The 17,090-nt window shown below is 46.7% G+C and overlaps 1 protein-coding gene and 1 long non-coding RNA gene across 45 annotated transcripts in view; one reads left to right on the top strand and one right to left on the bottom strand.

Moving 5' to 3' along the window:
• The window catches only part of LOC132910034 (microtubule-actin cross-linking factor 1, isoforms 1/2/3/4), a 52,163-nt gene that overhangs the window by 7,196 nt on the left and 27,877 nt on the right, over positions 1-17,090 (top strand). For 17 of the 43 annotated variants that reach the window (XM_060965423.1, XM_060965430.1, XM_060965402.1 and 14 more), the window contains exons 1-7: positions 5,701-6,522; positions 9,030-9,091; positions 12,036-12,053; positions 12,822-12,881; positions 13,599-13,688; positions 14,029-14,199; positions 15,116-15,130. In XM_060965423.1, coding sequence (XP_060821406.1) covers positions 6,270-6,522; positions 9,030-9,091; positions 12,036-12,053; positions 12,822-12,881; positions 13,599-13,688; positions 14,029-14,199; positions 15,116-15,130 — 669 coding nt within the window. In that variant the 5' untranslated portion in view covers positions 5,701-6,269. The other 26 variants (XM_060965438.1, XM_060965437.1, XM_060965428.1 and 23 more) reach the window with 19 other exon arrangements.
• LOC132910079 (uncharacterized) lies at positions 10,473-17,021 on the bottom strand. Of its 2 annotated transcripts, none has more exons than XR_009658677.1 (3): positions 16,902-17,021; positions 11,742-11,952; positions 10,473-11,512 (listed from the first exon to the last, which is right to left on the bottom strand). It is a non-coding gene; the product is annotated as an uncharacterized LOC132910079 (long non-coding RNA). The 2 variants fall into 2 exon arrangements; XR_009658676.1 differs by lacking the exon at positions 16,902-17,021 and adding an exon at positions 12,546-12,815.

The raw sequence follows: 17,090 nt of genomic DNA, 5'->3' as shown, positions 1-17,090 counted from the left end.
TCCGTCTTTCTCCGTTCAACCGTTTCTCCGACGCGAGCGTGCGCGCGCGTTCCTCTCGCCACGAGTCTCTCCGTCCTCGTCGTACGGCCTACAGCTACCTGGCCGTGTTACGGCGGGGTTCCGGATACGCGCGTCGACTTCGTCAACGTTGTCGTGCGGTACGTTCTACCAAGAATTCCAGTGCCACGTCTCGAGTAGCGGCGGTCGGTCGGTCGGTCGGTTTGGGTCGGACGGCAGGACGAACGATCGGTTTGGTTTATTTATTGCTCTGTCAGTTGTTTGGGAATTACGTCGACATTGTTGTCGTCGTCTATATATGTATACGTTTTCCGATGTCAAAGCTCGCGCGCGAACGTTGTCGCAACAAAGCGTTCACGACGATCGAATAGTGTGATGAACGAACGAATACCGTTATCGTGACGTGATGTTAGCTTGTCAAGGGTTGATAACGTATCAGCTGATAACTAGATCGATAACGCGGCAATTGATATTCAGTGCGACAATCGAAAGGACGTTTGGTATCGAAGAAGGAACTACTCTCGCGATCTCGTGGGTGTTCCTTGTTGCATTTGACACGTGACAGGAGATTGTTCGGTCAGTTCGGTGTATGGTCGAAAATATTGACCCGCTTTGACGTGGAATATATAGATATTCAGTGAAAAATTTCGGCAAACTCGGACTGTGAGCAAAACACGAGGCGTTCCGTGAGTCACGCTTCGTTTTGTGGCACCTCCCAGCTCTACTAGCTCTGTCTCTGACTCCGGCTATCTCCCTCTCTCTGTCTCACTTTTTCTTTCTTCCTCCGATATAGGCTCGTATACTTACTCTCTCGATCGTTCCCACTCGGGTCTCTCGGTTGCCCCTTCCATTAGTAACCGCGTTGTTGGTAATCACGAAACGGCATATTGAGTCTGAACGATTAAGCGTCTGATTCAGCAAACGACAAATGCGTATATCGATATTATCGCAAGGGTTCATTCAAGATTACAATCGTTCGTGTTTCTCCCTTTTTGTTTTCCTTCATCGTTCCAAGCTTCACTTCCTAGAATTCCCCCTGTCTGAAAGACGAACTAGTCACAGTTGGTTCGTATCATACGTTTCGTTCCCTTTAAGACGGTAGCGTGTCAAGCATGCTTCATAATAGCCTGAAATCCGATCGCCGAAACATAAGACATGTCACAGGGTGGGTTGACGTAAGAATAGAGCTATCAATGGGACAAGAATGTCGAGAGGTGTCTGTACGATCAGCGAGGAATACCACGCTGCGCGACCAGTATATGTGTATACATACACTCTCGTTCAAAAATATGATACTTGGATCATCCCAACAAATATATGCTTAAACTTGTGGATTCATTAATGAATTTAATTAAATATCTGTCTTCATTACCACATTTGTAGTTAGCATTTTCGACATTCTGGCTATTAATTTTTTAATAGTTTATTGCGTTAGATATAATCTTATTAATTTATTTTCTTTTTTTCTTTTTGAATATGTATTTCGAGCATGACAATTTAAATTGCTCCAAAACTTCTCTGTGGTCTTCTTCTTGTGTCCAAAACTTTTAAACCAACAGATTGAGCGCGGGATTTGCGGTTTATGTCTATAAACGTTCGAAGTGTGCTTTAATATTGAAAATTTTAATTACAAATCGAAACACGTTCGAAAATGGTACGAGCCCTCGTACTTTTGAACGGGAATGTATATAGATAGACGTGGCGGTTTCAGCAGCGAGTAAATCAGAAGAAAGTCGTTTTCATCGAATACGGGGATTGCGTAATAATTGCAGGCTGTTGGAACTCTATGACAAACCGGCTTCGCGAGAAACACCGTGCACAATCACGTATGAGTCCGCGCTTATGTGTCCCCGCGTGTACGTGGAATTTCTTAATTTGGTCCGATCGGCCTATTCTCTGGCCCGAATCGGTCGTAGCCAGTTGATTCGTTTTGGTACCCTGGTTTTGCCGTTTCGAGCATAATCGAAACACGAAGAAACGTTATCTCGTGTAAGTGCGACTATTATTATTGTGCCTAACTAGACGGGAGAAGTCGCGTGAGTGACCTCTGCTTCTGAATTCCCATCGTTCCTTCCAAGAAAAGCGTACACTGAAACCATGGAAAGCGCGTGATACTCGAAAGCGGAACAAGTCACGTGTTTTCTTGCCAAATTACTGCGCCCGGCGTAATTGAGCACTGCCACGTCCCTCGTGTTCAAACGGAATGTCAATTATTTTGTCTCACACGCGCGATACCCTTCCCGTTTATCCCTCGTTATCTCGCCGTCCTCTAGCACACGATACTTATGTCTGCTTCAACAAACACTTCATTTCTCGTTTGATCGGTTCTTGGCTGATTTTCATTCCGATTTTCTATCCTTCCCCTCCTACTTGCCGTTCACCACCTGGACTGTTTTCCCCCTCTGCTTTCTTTGTTTTCGTCCATCGTCATCACACACGGATCCATCTGTTCTCGAGCCGATTCGCTCTCGCTATCGTTGTCGTCATTCTTTCTCTCTCTCTTTCTCTCTCTCTCTCGCTCTCTCCGTCTACCCGTTCGGTTAGTACATCGCCCCACCTTCCGATCTGCGACCTCCGGCGTGTTCGCACCGAAAGCCGTATTTGGTTGTTGCGTTAACAAATCCACGAAAGTACAAGTAAGTTTTATCGTTGTGAAGCACGACGAGTTTATCGAGCCGCGACTAAAAGTCTTTGAGGGTGCGCAATCGAGACACGGTTATCGACTGACCCACCTTTCCTCGATACACGCACCGATTTTTCTCTTTTTCCTCTTTCCGGTTGATTCTTGATGACGCAGTTACAATGATTACGCGAACGTCGGAAGATTTATCATTTATTATTATTCAATAAACGATTCATATAAACTCAGATTACGCGAATTCACGTCGAGAAACAGCGAAAACGCGTGAATCGATATCTCGTTCCATTTTACGGAATCGCGTTGAATATCGAATGTTCTATTTCATATACGGCTCCGGGATCACGTTCGCAATCTCGAAAACCAGTTTGTGTTGCCTCGTGAAACAGGAACAGAGTTTTGAGAGAACCGGAGGCTCTATTAGTTGAAACGCTCGACTTTAACGGGCGGTCTCGAGGATTCTCCGTTTCGCGCCGAGAAAGGTCAGCCGAAAATTTATCTACCGGTCGGAATTTAGGATCCGGGACTTCGTAGAATTCCGCGAAGGTCGTCTGCAAGGCGTTCCTCGTCTCTTCATTCGTATTTTTGCTAGCGATTCGATGTATCAAGTTCGAGGCTAAAAAGACTCGCGAGACGGTCGATCGGTTCGCGCGAGGAACAAACTGCGTTCACACAAGGGTCGATTCGTAATCGATGTACTAGAATTACGTATTGCGGAATAGATAGCGATCGGAATGGACACGATGCAAAAGAGTTAACGGGTAGCACATCAACTGTGTGCGTTCATAAGTAAGACGTAACTGGGACAGTGGATGAGCAAAGCGAGAAAGATGCTTGTAGCTGTCGGAGAATCGATGGCTGTTTTGTCACTTGGCTCGAGGCGGTGGTTACGATAGATGCGAAGATAGGTGGGGTTTCCGGCGGCGAAGTAGCAACGGAAAGGAGGATGGTGTCGTCGTGGTAAAACGAAGGGGCGCGGAGGTGGCCTGTGAAAACACACCGAAGGAGAGGAAAAGAAGTCTCGCACGCGCGACTCTTTACAGCGGCGTGAGCCACGCTTTGCCGCGTGCAGCTCAAGGTTGAACCGAACTATACGACCGGTGGAGAGAGTCTTCTCGGCTTCCAAGAGCCCTCGAGAAGTCCTCCGTGAGCCGACTATGGACCCGTTATATTGCTACGCCGTTGCCACAAGAATGCCGCCAAGCCAGCCCCCTCTAGCAGCTCGTATTATGCCGATCCGATGCGTGTACACGCGCTTCCTCCTTCTTCATTCTTCGTCTGCTTTCTACGCAGCTTCTTACTTACTCGTTTATCGTTCCGGCTATCGTTCCTTTTCTATTTTTCTGCGTGGCTGGTTTCGCGTTAGGAATCAATATCGTTCACCGGAGAACCAAAAGATCGTAGGTGGTGTAAGATACGTTGGGTGGGGAGCAGAAAGAGCATGCTTTGCGTTTCGATCTGTCGTGATGTCATCGATCGTTTCGCGAGTTTCGTTATCTCGTATTCTTACGTGTTCTGCTTCTTCTTAAAAGGAACCCGTTGTTGAGACAGATGTCGGAGTTTCCGTGGAAGAATCCGGTTGAGGAGCAACTGGCACGTCGCGTTCCCCCTTTCACTAGTTCTTCTAATAAAATTTCATCGACGAGAGATGTGACTACTCTGTTCGCGCGTTACGTGCGCGCGGGGTACTTTCTCTCGAACTTTCTATACGTCGCGTCGTCTAACCAATGCGACGGACACGGTTAGAAGGAGTTCGCCTAACATCGCGTGGCGCGTGACACGCGTTACTCTATTTTCTATTCGCATCTAATTCCGTCTGTCCTAGAGAGAACCGGCCAGAGTCGAGTCGAGTCCGATCCGAGCCCCACGATCTTGGATTTCGTACGATCACGTTTGACGTTTCGTATTGGACGCGGTGCGCGAGCCATCTAACTTTGTCAAAAATATCAACGGAATACCAAGGAACAACGAGATCCATTCACGGCTTTTGATATCGGTGTTCAAAGTTCAAACAGGGCGTGACCGTGGTTGGTAGCGATACGCGTAACGGGATAGGTGACTGAATGGATGAAAGAGGGCAAGCAACACGCAAACTCGATTCGAGTAATCTGAATTCGAAGGCCGGTAGGATTAGCAAGGGCCCGATGTCGATGTGTTGCAATTGGCGTTGTTGGTTTTCGCTCCGATCCAGAAGACGACACCCACGTGCTGTTGCTTCTATTACCATATACGAAGATCCCGATGGTCTTGGGTTTCCCCGGGTGGCACCCGTATCTCTCAGTCACCAATCGTCTCGTGGACCGTCAGTTTGGTAGATCGCTCGCTGGTTCGTTGGTACGCTCGCTCACAACCCACAGCCGGTTGTTCGTTCGTTAGTGCAATCGCTGATTCGCTCGCGTGCTCGATCGTTGCCACCGCGTTCGCTTCTCTATCCCTGCCAATTCCGATACCTTTCATTTCGTCTTGTTTCCTTTAGTTTCATTTGGTTATCGGCCACAGTCTACTCTACAAAGTATTTTTTAACATTCTATACTTGGTTGGGTTAGTGACGCGTATACTCGCTAATAGAATCGTTCGGTTTAATTGGTCGCGCGAAAGTCGAGCGGGAGAGTAACGAAAATTACCTCGTGCTCTTCTATTTATCGTGTCTGCTCGGATATAGTCGGAGTCTCTTTCGCTCTCTCGAAGAGAACGATGAACTAGGGGTCCGCGAAAGACCGATTACCGGCGTCTCGTGGTGCACCACCGAGCCACTTTGGCCGAGAAACGTTGAGTGGTTACGTCTGCGACGTGCCGTGATAAATTCGGTCGTTGATTCGTTAAGCTTCGTTCGCGTCTAGAGAGCGGGCGAACGGCCGAACGGACAAACGGGGAACGAAATTAGCTGTTCTTCTCGTTGTCCGCATTGTCCGTGTCGTCGGTGTCGCCGACGCGCCCTCCAGTTCCTTCCTATCCGATCGTGTCGTGCTTACGTTCGTTCATCCCTGGTCGTCTGGCTACGCGATCGTCGTCCGACCTTTACACCATTTCTCTTCTTCCAACAGTGCAACACCACAGCCAGTGTCAAAATTATTCGATCCGAAAACAAACGAAAACCGAAGGGAGCGCGCGGTAACAACGACAGGGGTGGAAAGTGAATATAATTAAGGACGAAACTAGGTCTTCCGTCGACTCGAAGTGCCATACATATAATTAAACCTTCCATTAAGATAAGCATACGTTAGTAAGTGTTTCTATACGAAACGTTTTTAAAGTGTTCCGCGGTAGTTTCCAAGCCACTAATGTAAATACGTGCAAGAGGCTTCCGCGAAAGGAAACTGCCGATCATAGGAAAGGAGTTATTCTTACGTCGACACGGTGTCAAGGAAGAAAAACGGAACGGGACAGTGTACTTGGTACGCGTGTACATGTGGCGTATCTTGGCGAACGAAAAGAAGATAACCTAGTAAAAAGGGAGAACGTGTGCGTTTCGTTGGAGATAAAGATTGTTATACATATAGGAAGAAAGAAAGAAAGAGCAAAGGCCCGATGAACAGGGAAAACATCGTTTCGTTGTTGGCTGGTTTCGAAAGAACCTAAGAAGACTTGTAGCGAGCTTAACTGGCTAAACGAGATGTCCACTCAAGCTTATTACAAGGAGAGGCTCGGTTTCGATCCGGCCGATACCGTGGCGGAACATCATCGTGAGCAGAGATCGCAGCACGGATACGAGGAGTCTCTTTCCAAGTTCAAAGGTCAGAACGAAAATGGATTTTCGTGGATGATGGAAGGACGGGAAAATTGGCGGGTGGAAGGGGCCACAGAACACCGTTCCGGCAGCACTCAGGCTTTCTGGGGTTGCTGGGCGATGTTCATCGAGGCGCACGGTAGGTGAAGAGTTGGCATGCCGATGCTGGATCCCGTCCAATACCTTGCCCCTGACCCTCCTCGTCCTGCCAATAGAAACTTCTTTTTCAATTGTCCCGAACACACGTTTTTTTATCTTCTCTCGTTTTCATATTTTTTTCTTTTTTTTTTTTTTTTTTTTATATCAAATTCGCTTTGGCTTCTCCCTTGGTCTTTGTCGTCCGAGAATCGAGACAAATCGGCACGAAATAGCTAGCCCTACGTGCGATTCTCCGAGTTCTCCTCCCTTGAATATTCCTCGGTCAGAACGAGATTCCGCTTGTTAGAAGTGGAGAAATCGAGAGAAAAGGGAGACCGGAGAATTACACGCATCGCGTAAACTAGAGTTCGTATCGGTTTGAGAGTATACCGTGAACGGAAGTATCTTTTTTGAGGTCGTTTACCTTTTGCCGTTTGACCCGAATGTTTCGCGGAAGTAGCCTCGGAAATAGCCGGGGCAAAATAATTCGCGCCTCGTGACGAGCCCCGATCTAAAGTCTCGAATGTCCGATACGAGAAAGTTCTTAATCCTACGCGATTCTTGTAATTTTCTCGCGCGTATAGTGCAACCATGTATAGACGCAAACACGTGTTTGTGAACTTTGAAAGTGTTTTTTGATTTCTCTTTCTTTTTTTCTTTTTTGTTCATTTAACATTGACTAACTTTCTTGAAGTGTCTTTGTGTGTCTAATATCGCGTCGATCTTTTGTTACCGAATTGAATCGTGGTGGATAGTCAAGGCTTCCCGCCTCCTTAGCGTTTCGACCATGTAGAATCATTTACATTAGAATCCGCTTTTACAAACGGGTTACGCGCTGTTCCTTTTGTCCACGCACATGCACATACGTAGATAGTGTCTCACTTACGAAACGACTTCACGAATGTATCGCGCGTGATAACCAAGCATTTTCGTCAAACGGTTCTCTTTTATCGAAAGAATTCTTTTGGGGCGTGTACGCGTGGTTTGCGTACGTAATTCAGTACGTGCCACGTTCGTAGAAACGCGAGCACGTAATTCCCTGTTTGGGCCGTCGTCAGGAAAACATTTATCGCGATTTCCTTTCCATCGTTCCATAACAAATTCATGTCCAGGGACGATCGTCCAGCAATCGTTCCCCGTTATCACACGCTCCGAAATCCCATGTGTGTAGTCGGGGAACGAATGTTCTCATTGTCCCAATTTATCTCCAATTGTGCTTCGGTATGCCACTCTTCCGAAGCGTTGTTTTCGATTACGTTGGAATATTTTTTCCTTTCAAGGCACATGCGGCTTTTCGACGAACTTCGATCGAACCGATTACGAGTTAATACCTTGTCACGTCAATTAGAATAAACGTGTTTATTTATTTTTAACGATTACGTACACGTATGAGCCTAATCGATCGGATCTTTCTTTTTTTTTATCTACTTTATCGTATATTGGATAACGAGCTTCGGTAATTCGTGAACGCATTACGGACGAAGTATGACTCGAACGTACACTTAATTGCTATTACGCGGACCTTCCATAAAAGCATCGTTGTAAGACGGTGTAAATAGGTTTGCTTTACCTATTTCGTAACGCCGTTGCCACAAAAATGGGAAAATTCATCGAAACCGTTGTTCGCGACTCCTTTCGAAGTTGAGCAATAGTTCGAGGGTCTAAGAATTCATTATTCGTGTTAGCTACGATCGTCTTTAGTCTCCGCTTGGTTCGCGGAGAGGTTAAATAAGTGTTTCTTAATGAAAGCCTACAGCTACACAGAATCGGATAATCGGTCGTAATTAATTGCTACTGCGAAGTCCAAGCAGGAGCCTCCTACTCGATTAATATCGCGATCGAGTAGTGTCGTCGAACTTGTATCTATCTAGTGTAACGATGTCGGTTCAAATACTGGCGGATATTTCATCGATGGACGTTATAAGGTTACTAAGACAATTATTCGAAACGTACAGCATAGCAAGATAGTACAAATACAGAATACAAGAGGATAGATATCTCATTGCTTTATTATTAGAGATCAGGTGTTTAGGGCACAGGTTGGGAGGACATGGGCAGACTGCACTTGGCATTTACAGAGCCTCCTAATAATTCGGCAAAGTTTTAACACACTTTTGCTTGTTTGCGTGCACGATCGGCTGTTCTTTTCCTTTGTGACTACCTACGTACAAGCACCCATCTGCTTATCTATCTATCTGCCTACCTATTTTCCTATCTATCCCGACCACCTACCTGTCTGTCTGCCTGTCCGTCTGTCTACTGTTGCTTTGGCTGCTTACTGCCTTGATGCCTGATGCCCGATGCCTGTTTGCCCGCGTAGACGATCGCTCGTAACTCGTATATCGGTGATAAAATCGAAATTAACGATTTAATTAAACCTCAATGTAGGAAATCGGTACAATTGCATACATTAGAGAAAAGGAAGCGGAGAAAGTGTAGAAAGACAACGTTCGCTTTTTACCCTTGCGATCAACGTTTCTAACAAATTGATCCTCTTTGTGATTGCAGATGAACGAGACGCGATCCAAAAGAAAACATTTACCAAATGGGTGAACAAGCATCTGAAAAAGGTAAGCCTCTCGAATCGTAGAAAACATTTCGCATTTTAAACGGTGTGACAGTCGATGGGCGTTCACTTAAATCGGTTTGCTGCTCGACGACAAACGTTCGAGCAGTAAGTTTGGATTGATCTATAATACATACACGCCCGCCTGTAAGCGCGTGCAATCTACCAATTATGATCTAATTCTTCTACAAGAAATGATTAGGTGCATTCCGCGAATTATAAGGGGAGGAGGCTATTCCTCGTACGGCAGCCGTGGCCCTTCCTTCAAAATATCGAACGATACCTAATTTTAGAGCGACCTTAGCAGGAGGCCACGGCTGGTGGAGTCGAGGCGTGAGGGAATATATCGAAACACCTGATAGGTGAGCATACGAGAGCAGCGGCGCGCAACGCCGGGACAACCAGCTGTTTCGTAACCACATATGTAAACGATAGGGGACCTTCTTATCCACCAGTATACAATACGTATATGTTGTGCATGTTCCTGCACCCGTCTCTTTTTCCATGTAGGACGTACGCGTGGGTCGACCGTAATCCCTTCCAGGAGGATATTTCGCGCGCTGCTATAGAAGGTAACGTATCGAGGAAACCGAGTGGGTGAAATCGAGAAAATCATTCGAATCTATAGAGTTTCGATTCGTTTCTCGACGAGTTTCCCCTTGTTTTAACGTTTTGCTTCTATTTTTCTTGCACCTCTTTTGGCTTCACCCTCGTCAATGTTATCTCGATTAGTCAGCTGCGAGTCAGCGTAGTTGCCTATGTTCTCCAGCGAAAACTTGGTTTTTCGATAGAGGAATGTTCTCGCTCTCTGTCTTGTTTTTTTTGTAACGTAGATTGATTAATGAGATTCGAATGATCGTGCTACCGTCGATGCGTTGAATTGAACAAACACCGCCACTGTTCTGCGTCGTATGCATTCTCGAGCCAACACGTGACGGAAAAAACGATGCCGTCGGCGGTGCCAGCATCTATTCCAATGCCGATCGCTGGTCGCTGATGCCGACGATACCATCAACATGCCAGTGCCGATTCTGACGGTGACGAAACCATGGGTGTAGACGCGTTAATGGTCCTGACGATCACGATGACCACAACCGATGTCGACGACGATGACCACGACGCCGACGCCGTCGACATGCCACGCGACCGCGAACAATTCTCGTAACTCGAGACACGTTAGCCTTGATCTCACGTGACTCCCGTCTTCGTCTCTTTTCTCTCTCTCTCTCTCTCTCTTTCTCTCGGAGGCACCGTCGCGAATCGACGATGACGCAGGTTCTTCTTCTGTTTTCAGAAAGAATAAAAAAGAAAAAAAAAAAGGAACGGACATGATCGTTCGTAAACGATGATTGTCCCGTTCGAGATAGAAAGAGAAGAGCGCACGTTCAATGATAAATCGAGCAGTGATACATTCCTTGCATTGCTTTCTCGTTACGTTGGCCGCGTATGCAAAGTCAGGAGTCAAGGAGAAAGGAGAAGAGAGGCAAGGTTGAAGCGGCCTGTGTTCGTAAGCGGCGAGTATAACTCGATTGGTATTTCGAGGGTTATCGAGCCTTATTTTCTTCCTATGTTAGTTAGCTCTTCGACCCCGGTTCGTTTCGAAATCGAGCGACGACGAAGTACGGCGCCTACCGAGGTGCGGCATTACTCACCCCTCTCTTTAACTGACCCCTGTTCCATTACCTACTTGTTTCTCCTTCTTCAAAGCCTTCGTTCTCTGGTTCGTATATACATTTCCGAACGAACCATGCAGCCCCATAAATAGATGAAAGATTTTCGCATTGATTAAAAAACGATCAATTGGCCACAGTTTCGCAGTGTAAGAGAAATTTCTTTTGATAGTGATTTGATACTGATTCCCTTTGATATTTTTTTCCCTTTGGAAGGGAAGAATAAAAGAAACAGTAAATACATACGAATACGGCCCCATCATCGATTATATTGATGGTTAATTAGTTTCAATCAACCTATTTTGACTTCGGTAATGAATTCCAGGATATTACGGCGAACGGTACTGCGTATTTGCGCGTTGTTCGGTACTGGTTTTCTTGGCTACCTACCTGCTCGATTCCGCGCGCCCACCTTTCCTCTCGTAACTCTGACCTTATTCGGAAACGTTCTCCTGCGGACGACGTTCCCGATTTACCACCTCTTGCCCGGTAAGTAGGTGGATAAGTAGGTAGTTAGGTACGCAGGTAGGCAAGCACGGTTCAGTCAGTCAGTCAGTCAGTCAGTCAATCAGTCAGTTAAACAGCCAGCCTGTTGGAGATGTGTTGCACAGTAGCGGAGGGGCGGAGGAAAAAATACCTAGCTGCGATCGCTCAAGAGTGAGTGCATGCTTGGCTATGACGCACCGTTGCCATTGCGTAACATTTGTGCCAGGAAATGGTCCGCTGAAGTAACTTCTGCGTCCATGAATTCCGATCTGTTGAATAATAAAGATATCCTGTGACTCTCCCTTGTGTGCCGTCAATGATTCTTGGGACGAAATTAGAGAAGATCATCGTTCCAAGAAGTGAGCGTTAACAATGTTACAAAGAAACATTCGGAATGAGACACACCCTCTTTGCGATAATATCATGAATTTTTTTCAAACGTTCATTCATGGATACTGGATCGATCGCCCATCAACTGTACGCGTTTTTATCGCTTACCCGATTTCGATTCGCGAAGATCGGTCGTTGTCCCGGGCGATAGTGCAAAAAGCTACGACGACTCGATCTCTGCTTCTGCTCACCCGTTTTTACTTTCGTTTTACTCTCGCCCGAGAATAGTTGAAAGCGCGTCGCTTGTGCGCAGCATAACGTCCACCTCGGATCCACTCGTTGTGCCCGTGACAACGCATCGATTGTTCCATGCAAATTCCTGCAATTACATAAGAGCCCATTGTCCAATGAAAATTCATAATAATAATTCTCTACTTTCCATTCTTTTACGCTTATCCACAGCATTGGAAGTACGTGAAGGTACGAATCCATCGTATATTCTTTCCAGCGAACGATCGACTGGGACGAGTGGTTCGGGTTTCTTTTAGATTATGGGATGATCATTAAATGCATGTCAATAGCACTAATGTATAAACCTAGGTTCATTCAAGTTGATAGGCTGTCCCCCTCCCTAGCTTAGTATTTGAAAATAGTTATCATTCGGTAGACGTTAATTATGATTTCTCAGCTTCGTACGAGTTAAAAGCAGATGCTCGAAGATTTTTATTTCTTGCGCGTTTTCATAATGTATAAAGTACAAGATCACAAAGAAACTGTTTTATATTCACGACGTAGAATGTTGAGAAAGAAGTGACGGTGCCGGACGATGAATTTCAAATTTACCGCGCTTAGCAGAACAAACGCTGACGTCTCGAACACTTGCTTTTCACTCGTCATAGTTCACGGGAAAACAAGGCTTTGCATTCTAGGCTCGTTCTTTGAAGCGTTGACATGCAATTAAGGATTACCCACCGTAAGTCCTCGGAAATTCTCAAAGGGGAAGTTACCTCTGATGTTTTTGTATTCTTGCATGCCATTGAGTTTTCCGGTCAAGGACCACTCGTCCATGCGACCGACGAGTAGTGGTAGATTCGAACACGTTAATTACAAGGAAATTAACACAAAAACGAACGATGTACCGTGTGACGGTGACTGGCAACCTGCCGCTACTTTCGGTCGCGTTCAAGCCACTCGAAACTAAACACATAACTCGGGTCGTGCTTCTTTTTCAATCGATGTTTTTTTCAGACTTACACGTGCCTACACGTGTGCGTCCTTGTGAACAACCAACCATGCTGTTCCCCCACTGTAAGTTCAGGGCAGGTGTTATTAACGAACGTTGCCAATGTTAGAAGGAACTTTACGCATGCTCCAAGAAACGCAGTGTCTTGTTTTGTCGAGTGAATTAATTGTTTTCTCAAGTAACGTCCTTTCATATTTCCCTCTGTTTCCATTTGTCACTTAAAGAAACCATCAATGAACTGGCCCGTTGAGAAACCGTGGCAAAAGTCGATGTGCAAAAGCTATGCAATTATCGCGAATTAAACGATCTGCGTGTGATCTCTACGATACCTGAGATTCGTGCTTATCGCGACCGACATTTAAAGTTTAACTGAAAGTTTGAGGGCCACGATTACTGCGTTTGCACGTGACGCACCGCGGCCGTGTAAAGTACGTTTATTTTCGCGAGACACGCGACTATCTTTTCAGAATACCTGCTTCATCGAAACCCATTCTTCCCTTATCCCCTTTCTCACTATATCCGTTATGTGTGTTTGCACTTACACGTTCCTAGTATTTGTTCGTGTTTTGTAATCGTTCACCGTTCGTTGTTCAATGTCCTCCCGTCCGTGTGCACCACATCATTTTTTTTACGTTTAATTTTTGGTTGAAGTCGCTTCTTTTTTCATACATTTTGATTCGTTCGATGGCTTGTTTTTATTTTCAGTTATATAGAATTGTCGAGAGACACTTGAACAAGGAAGTCATTTATCAGTGCTCTGATCCGTGAAATCGTTGTTGCAGGCCAGCAGACATGTCGGAGATCTGTTCGAAGACCTGCGGGACGGGCACAACCTCATTTCCTTGCTGGAGGTACTCTCGGGCGAGCATCTTGTAAGTATCCCAAAGTTTTTTTCCTTTCGTGATACTCTTTTATGCGGCACAGACGCAATTGGCGGTGGTCCGCTTAACCCGTCGGTTTCCAGGGTGAAATGCTCGTTACGTAACTGTCGGGGTGGTACTAACTTGACCTGGATTACAGGGGTAGATGATCTATATTCTCTATCCGTTTAAACAGGTTACCATGTTTATAGGCAATAAATAATATCTTGAAACGCCAGCAGTTAGGTAACATCGTTTGAACCTTGTCAATCGAGGGTTGATCGTAATTACGGTGATTATGTGCCATATATTAGGATTTGATGTACGATTAATTCAATTTATCATTTTTTAGCCGCGAGAGAGAGGTCGGATGCGTTTCCACATGCTGCAGAATGTACAAATGGCTCTTGACTTTTTGCGCTATAAGAAGATCAAGCTCGTTAATATTCGTGCTGAAGACATTGTCGATGGAAACCCAAAGTTGACTCTAGGTTTGATATGGACCATCATACTTCACTTCCAGGTGAGTGGACGCTCGCATCTTCCTGAAATTATCACCGATTACGCTTATCACAAATTATATACCACCGCCAAGTATACTCTAGTGGGTTTGGAGATAGCACCTAAGAAAACGGGACGTCTCAATAGGAACGTCTCGACACCTGGTTCGCCCTTTCGAATCGCGATTATCGAAAGAATAATGATCCCATTGTTCGATCGTGCTCCGGCCGAAGTTCAAGCCGTTCCCGCTTTCAAACAACGAAAACGTTTTTTCGTAAGAGTCGCGGAGCGATACCGATCGAAAGTTTCGCTTCCGAGAAACCGATGCTCGCGAGGGGAAAACGGTCGGCTAGGAGAATCATCGCGCAGGAATGCCCGACCACTCTCGTTTTTCTCGCGATTCTCGTTCCGATCGAAAGCGAGTCGGACGGAGGAAGCGCAAAGAAAGAGTGAGAGCCGTTCCAAGCGACGTTTGGCGCCGTCGAGGACGGCACACCACGCCATGCCACGTCGCTGCACGCCACAGAACGGGAACGCGATTATGCGCGGTGGTCGGGTCATTCGGTGAGGAGAGCCGGCGCCAAAAGAGTTGGCCGATACTGGACGTCGCGTCGGATCGTCTGCGGACGGGCGCAAAAAATCTCGAAAGCGAGCCATCGATCGCGGCTCGAGTAACCGTATTACGCGACCGCACAAAGACAGACAGTGTTCGTTTTCGTAACGATGCAACGAATACGCGACCTCTCATTATCTCGCGGTATCGGTACTTCGAGAGAGGAGAAGTAGCCGCCGAGAGAGAGAGAGAGAGAGAGAGAGAGAGATAAAGAAAGAAAGAGAAATTTAAGCCTATTCCCTTTATATATTCTTACTAACTATCGGCTCCTCCCGATCAGCATCTGTATCTAATGGTGTATTTTTTGTTCTGTTTCGCGCCGCAGAGCTGGCGTCGCAAGGTAAGTTCCCTACATTTTTATGCCGTAGTTGGTTCCCTCTGCGAAAAAAGAAAAGGAACTGAAAAGCGTTTACCAATTCGTTCGAAAAAATATTGCGATAATTACGCCTGGATCAAAGATTTGGATACATATTTAGTAGTCAGTGTTGGCTCGATCTCTTATCGACCGCGTGAACCGATCGAAAAGCTAGATGGCGCTCGCAGGTAGTCTTGCAACAGCCGTCGTCCTACGCACTGAAGCTCTCACTGATCCGCCGAATCGTTTCGAGATTCATTTTCCTCGACAATCGCGGCAACCGCGTCATTTATCCTAACTGCCTGTGACGACTATCCTTCCGCTCGCGACAGACCTGTCCGTTTATGGTAGTTTCACGCGTACGTCGAGTCAGCAAGCCGGAAGGTTGATTGTCAGTCAAAAGCATCGCGTGGTATTCCGGGACGTGGGAGGTGACCAGATTGCGAACAGTCGTATCGCGGCGCCCTGGCGCGTCTCTCGTGGTCTCTTCTGGTCGCGAGCCGCCCACCTTGTAATTATGATAATCGGAATCGGTCGATCGAGTACAGAATACAAAAACGCGAATGACGCCACCGGCCAAGGTCAGCCTGTGAGCGACCGTTCCTTTTTAGCACGTTTCATGCATCTTGACGACTTTCGCGCCCTCGTAAAATACATGTTCCTTTACATTCCTTCCTTGACATTCTACAAAGATTTTCTTAAAGAGAATTTAAGTTAGGAATAACTTTGTTGACTAATAACACAGCTGGTTTAAAAATAGTTTGTATACAATTTTTTATTTTGGAGCGATCGTGTCCATTTAGTTTGTGTTGTTTCTAGGAAGCAAGTCGCGCTACCATTATATTACGGAAGGCGAAGTACCGGTAATCGCGGAATTGCGAAGAATTACAAGGATCCCGGAGGATCTTGCAACGATTGGTTCACGCGGCTGGCATTGTAACGGAAGCAAATGCTCGGGCCGGACGGTTGCGGGCGCGATGACGTCACGTCCGGTCTCGAGCAAACCGCGCGCCTCGAGTCTCTCTTGACTGTTTTCCGTTCCTTTTTTTTTTCTCTCGTTCGCGTTCACAACGTTCACGGATGCGACGCCGCGTCCTATTTTTCGCTTGTCTCAACTCGACGTTGCTTATTTAGGCATTGTTTTCGTTTCCTCGCGTACCTCCCCATGCCCTCCAAACGGAGTTGACGCGTATTATTAATTGAAACTGAGGAGGGAGTCGCGCAACAAATTAGGTAAGTCTGCGACATAATGCGAGCGAACGTCAGCTCGGGACATCGACGACGTTCCGAAGGCGGCGCTTACGGAGCGTTACTGTGCCACGGTGAATCGTAAAAATCTCTGGAAAAGGAAAAGGAGGAAGGACACGATGCGCGACGAACGGCAAACGAAGCGTCGCGTCGCGGCGAAGTGGGGCGTCCGGTGTGTTCCCGACGCGTTTCGCCTCGTTGCAACAGCATGTTCCCCGATGACTCGACCGATATAACGCGGGCGCATGCGCGATCTTGCACCGGTTATGCACAAATAACAACCATATGACCGCAACGACGACGTGCACGAGGACAAGCATGGATTTTAGGGGGGCGTCGCGGAAACGCAGGGAGATAGATGACGTCGTTTGAATTGTAGGGGTGAGCAACAGGATGAAGAGCAGGCTATGGTATAACAAGCACGAGCAGTCATCGACAAAGGGAGAGAGGATGAGAGAGAAAAAGAGAGTGGGGAATCAAGAGGGGGAATGTCGGAGGCGTCTCTCACCTGCGCGCATTTCGTTGGCCTACTCTCGCGACGGCAGCCGGATACAACACGGCACGCTGTCGGTCGTTCGTTCGTTCGGTGAATCGCGGTGTATCCTGTTCTTTTCGTTGTAAATACCGTTCGGCGTAAAATCTCGATATCGTTGGAACGTGGTCGCGCGACAACGGACCAGGGTACACGTTCGTCGAA

The sequence above is a fragment of the Bombus pascuorum genome, chromosome 8 (assembly GCF_905332965.1).
Source record: "Bombus pascuorum chromosome 8, iyBomPasc1.1, whole genome shotgun sequence".
NCBI lineage: Eukaryota > Metazoa > Arthropoda > Insecta > Hymenoptera > Apidae > Bombus > Bombus pascuorum.
This window is presented reverse-complemented; position numbering and strand designations above follow the sequence as displayed.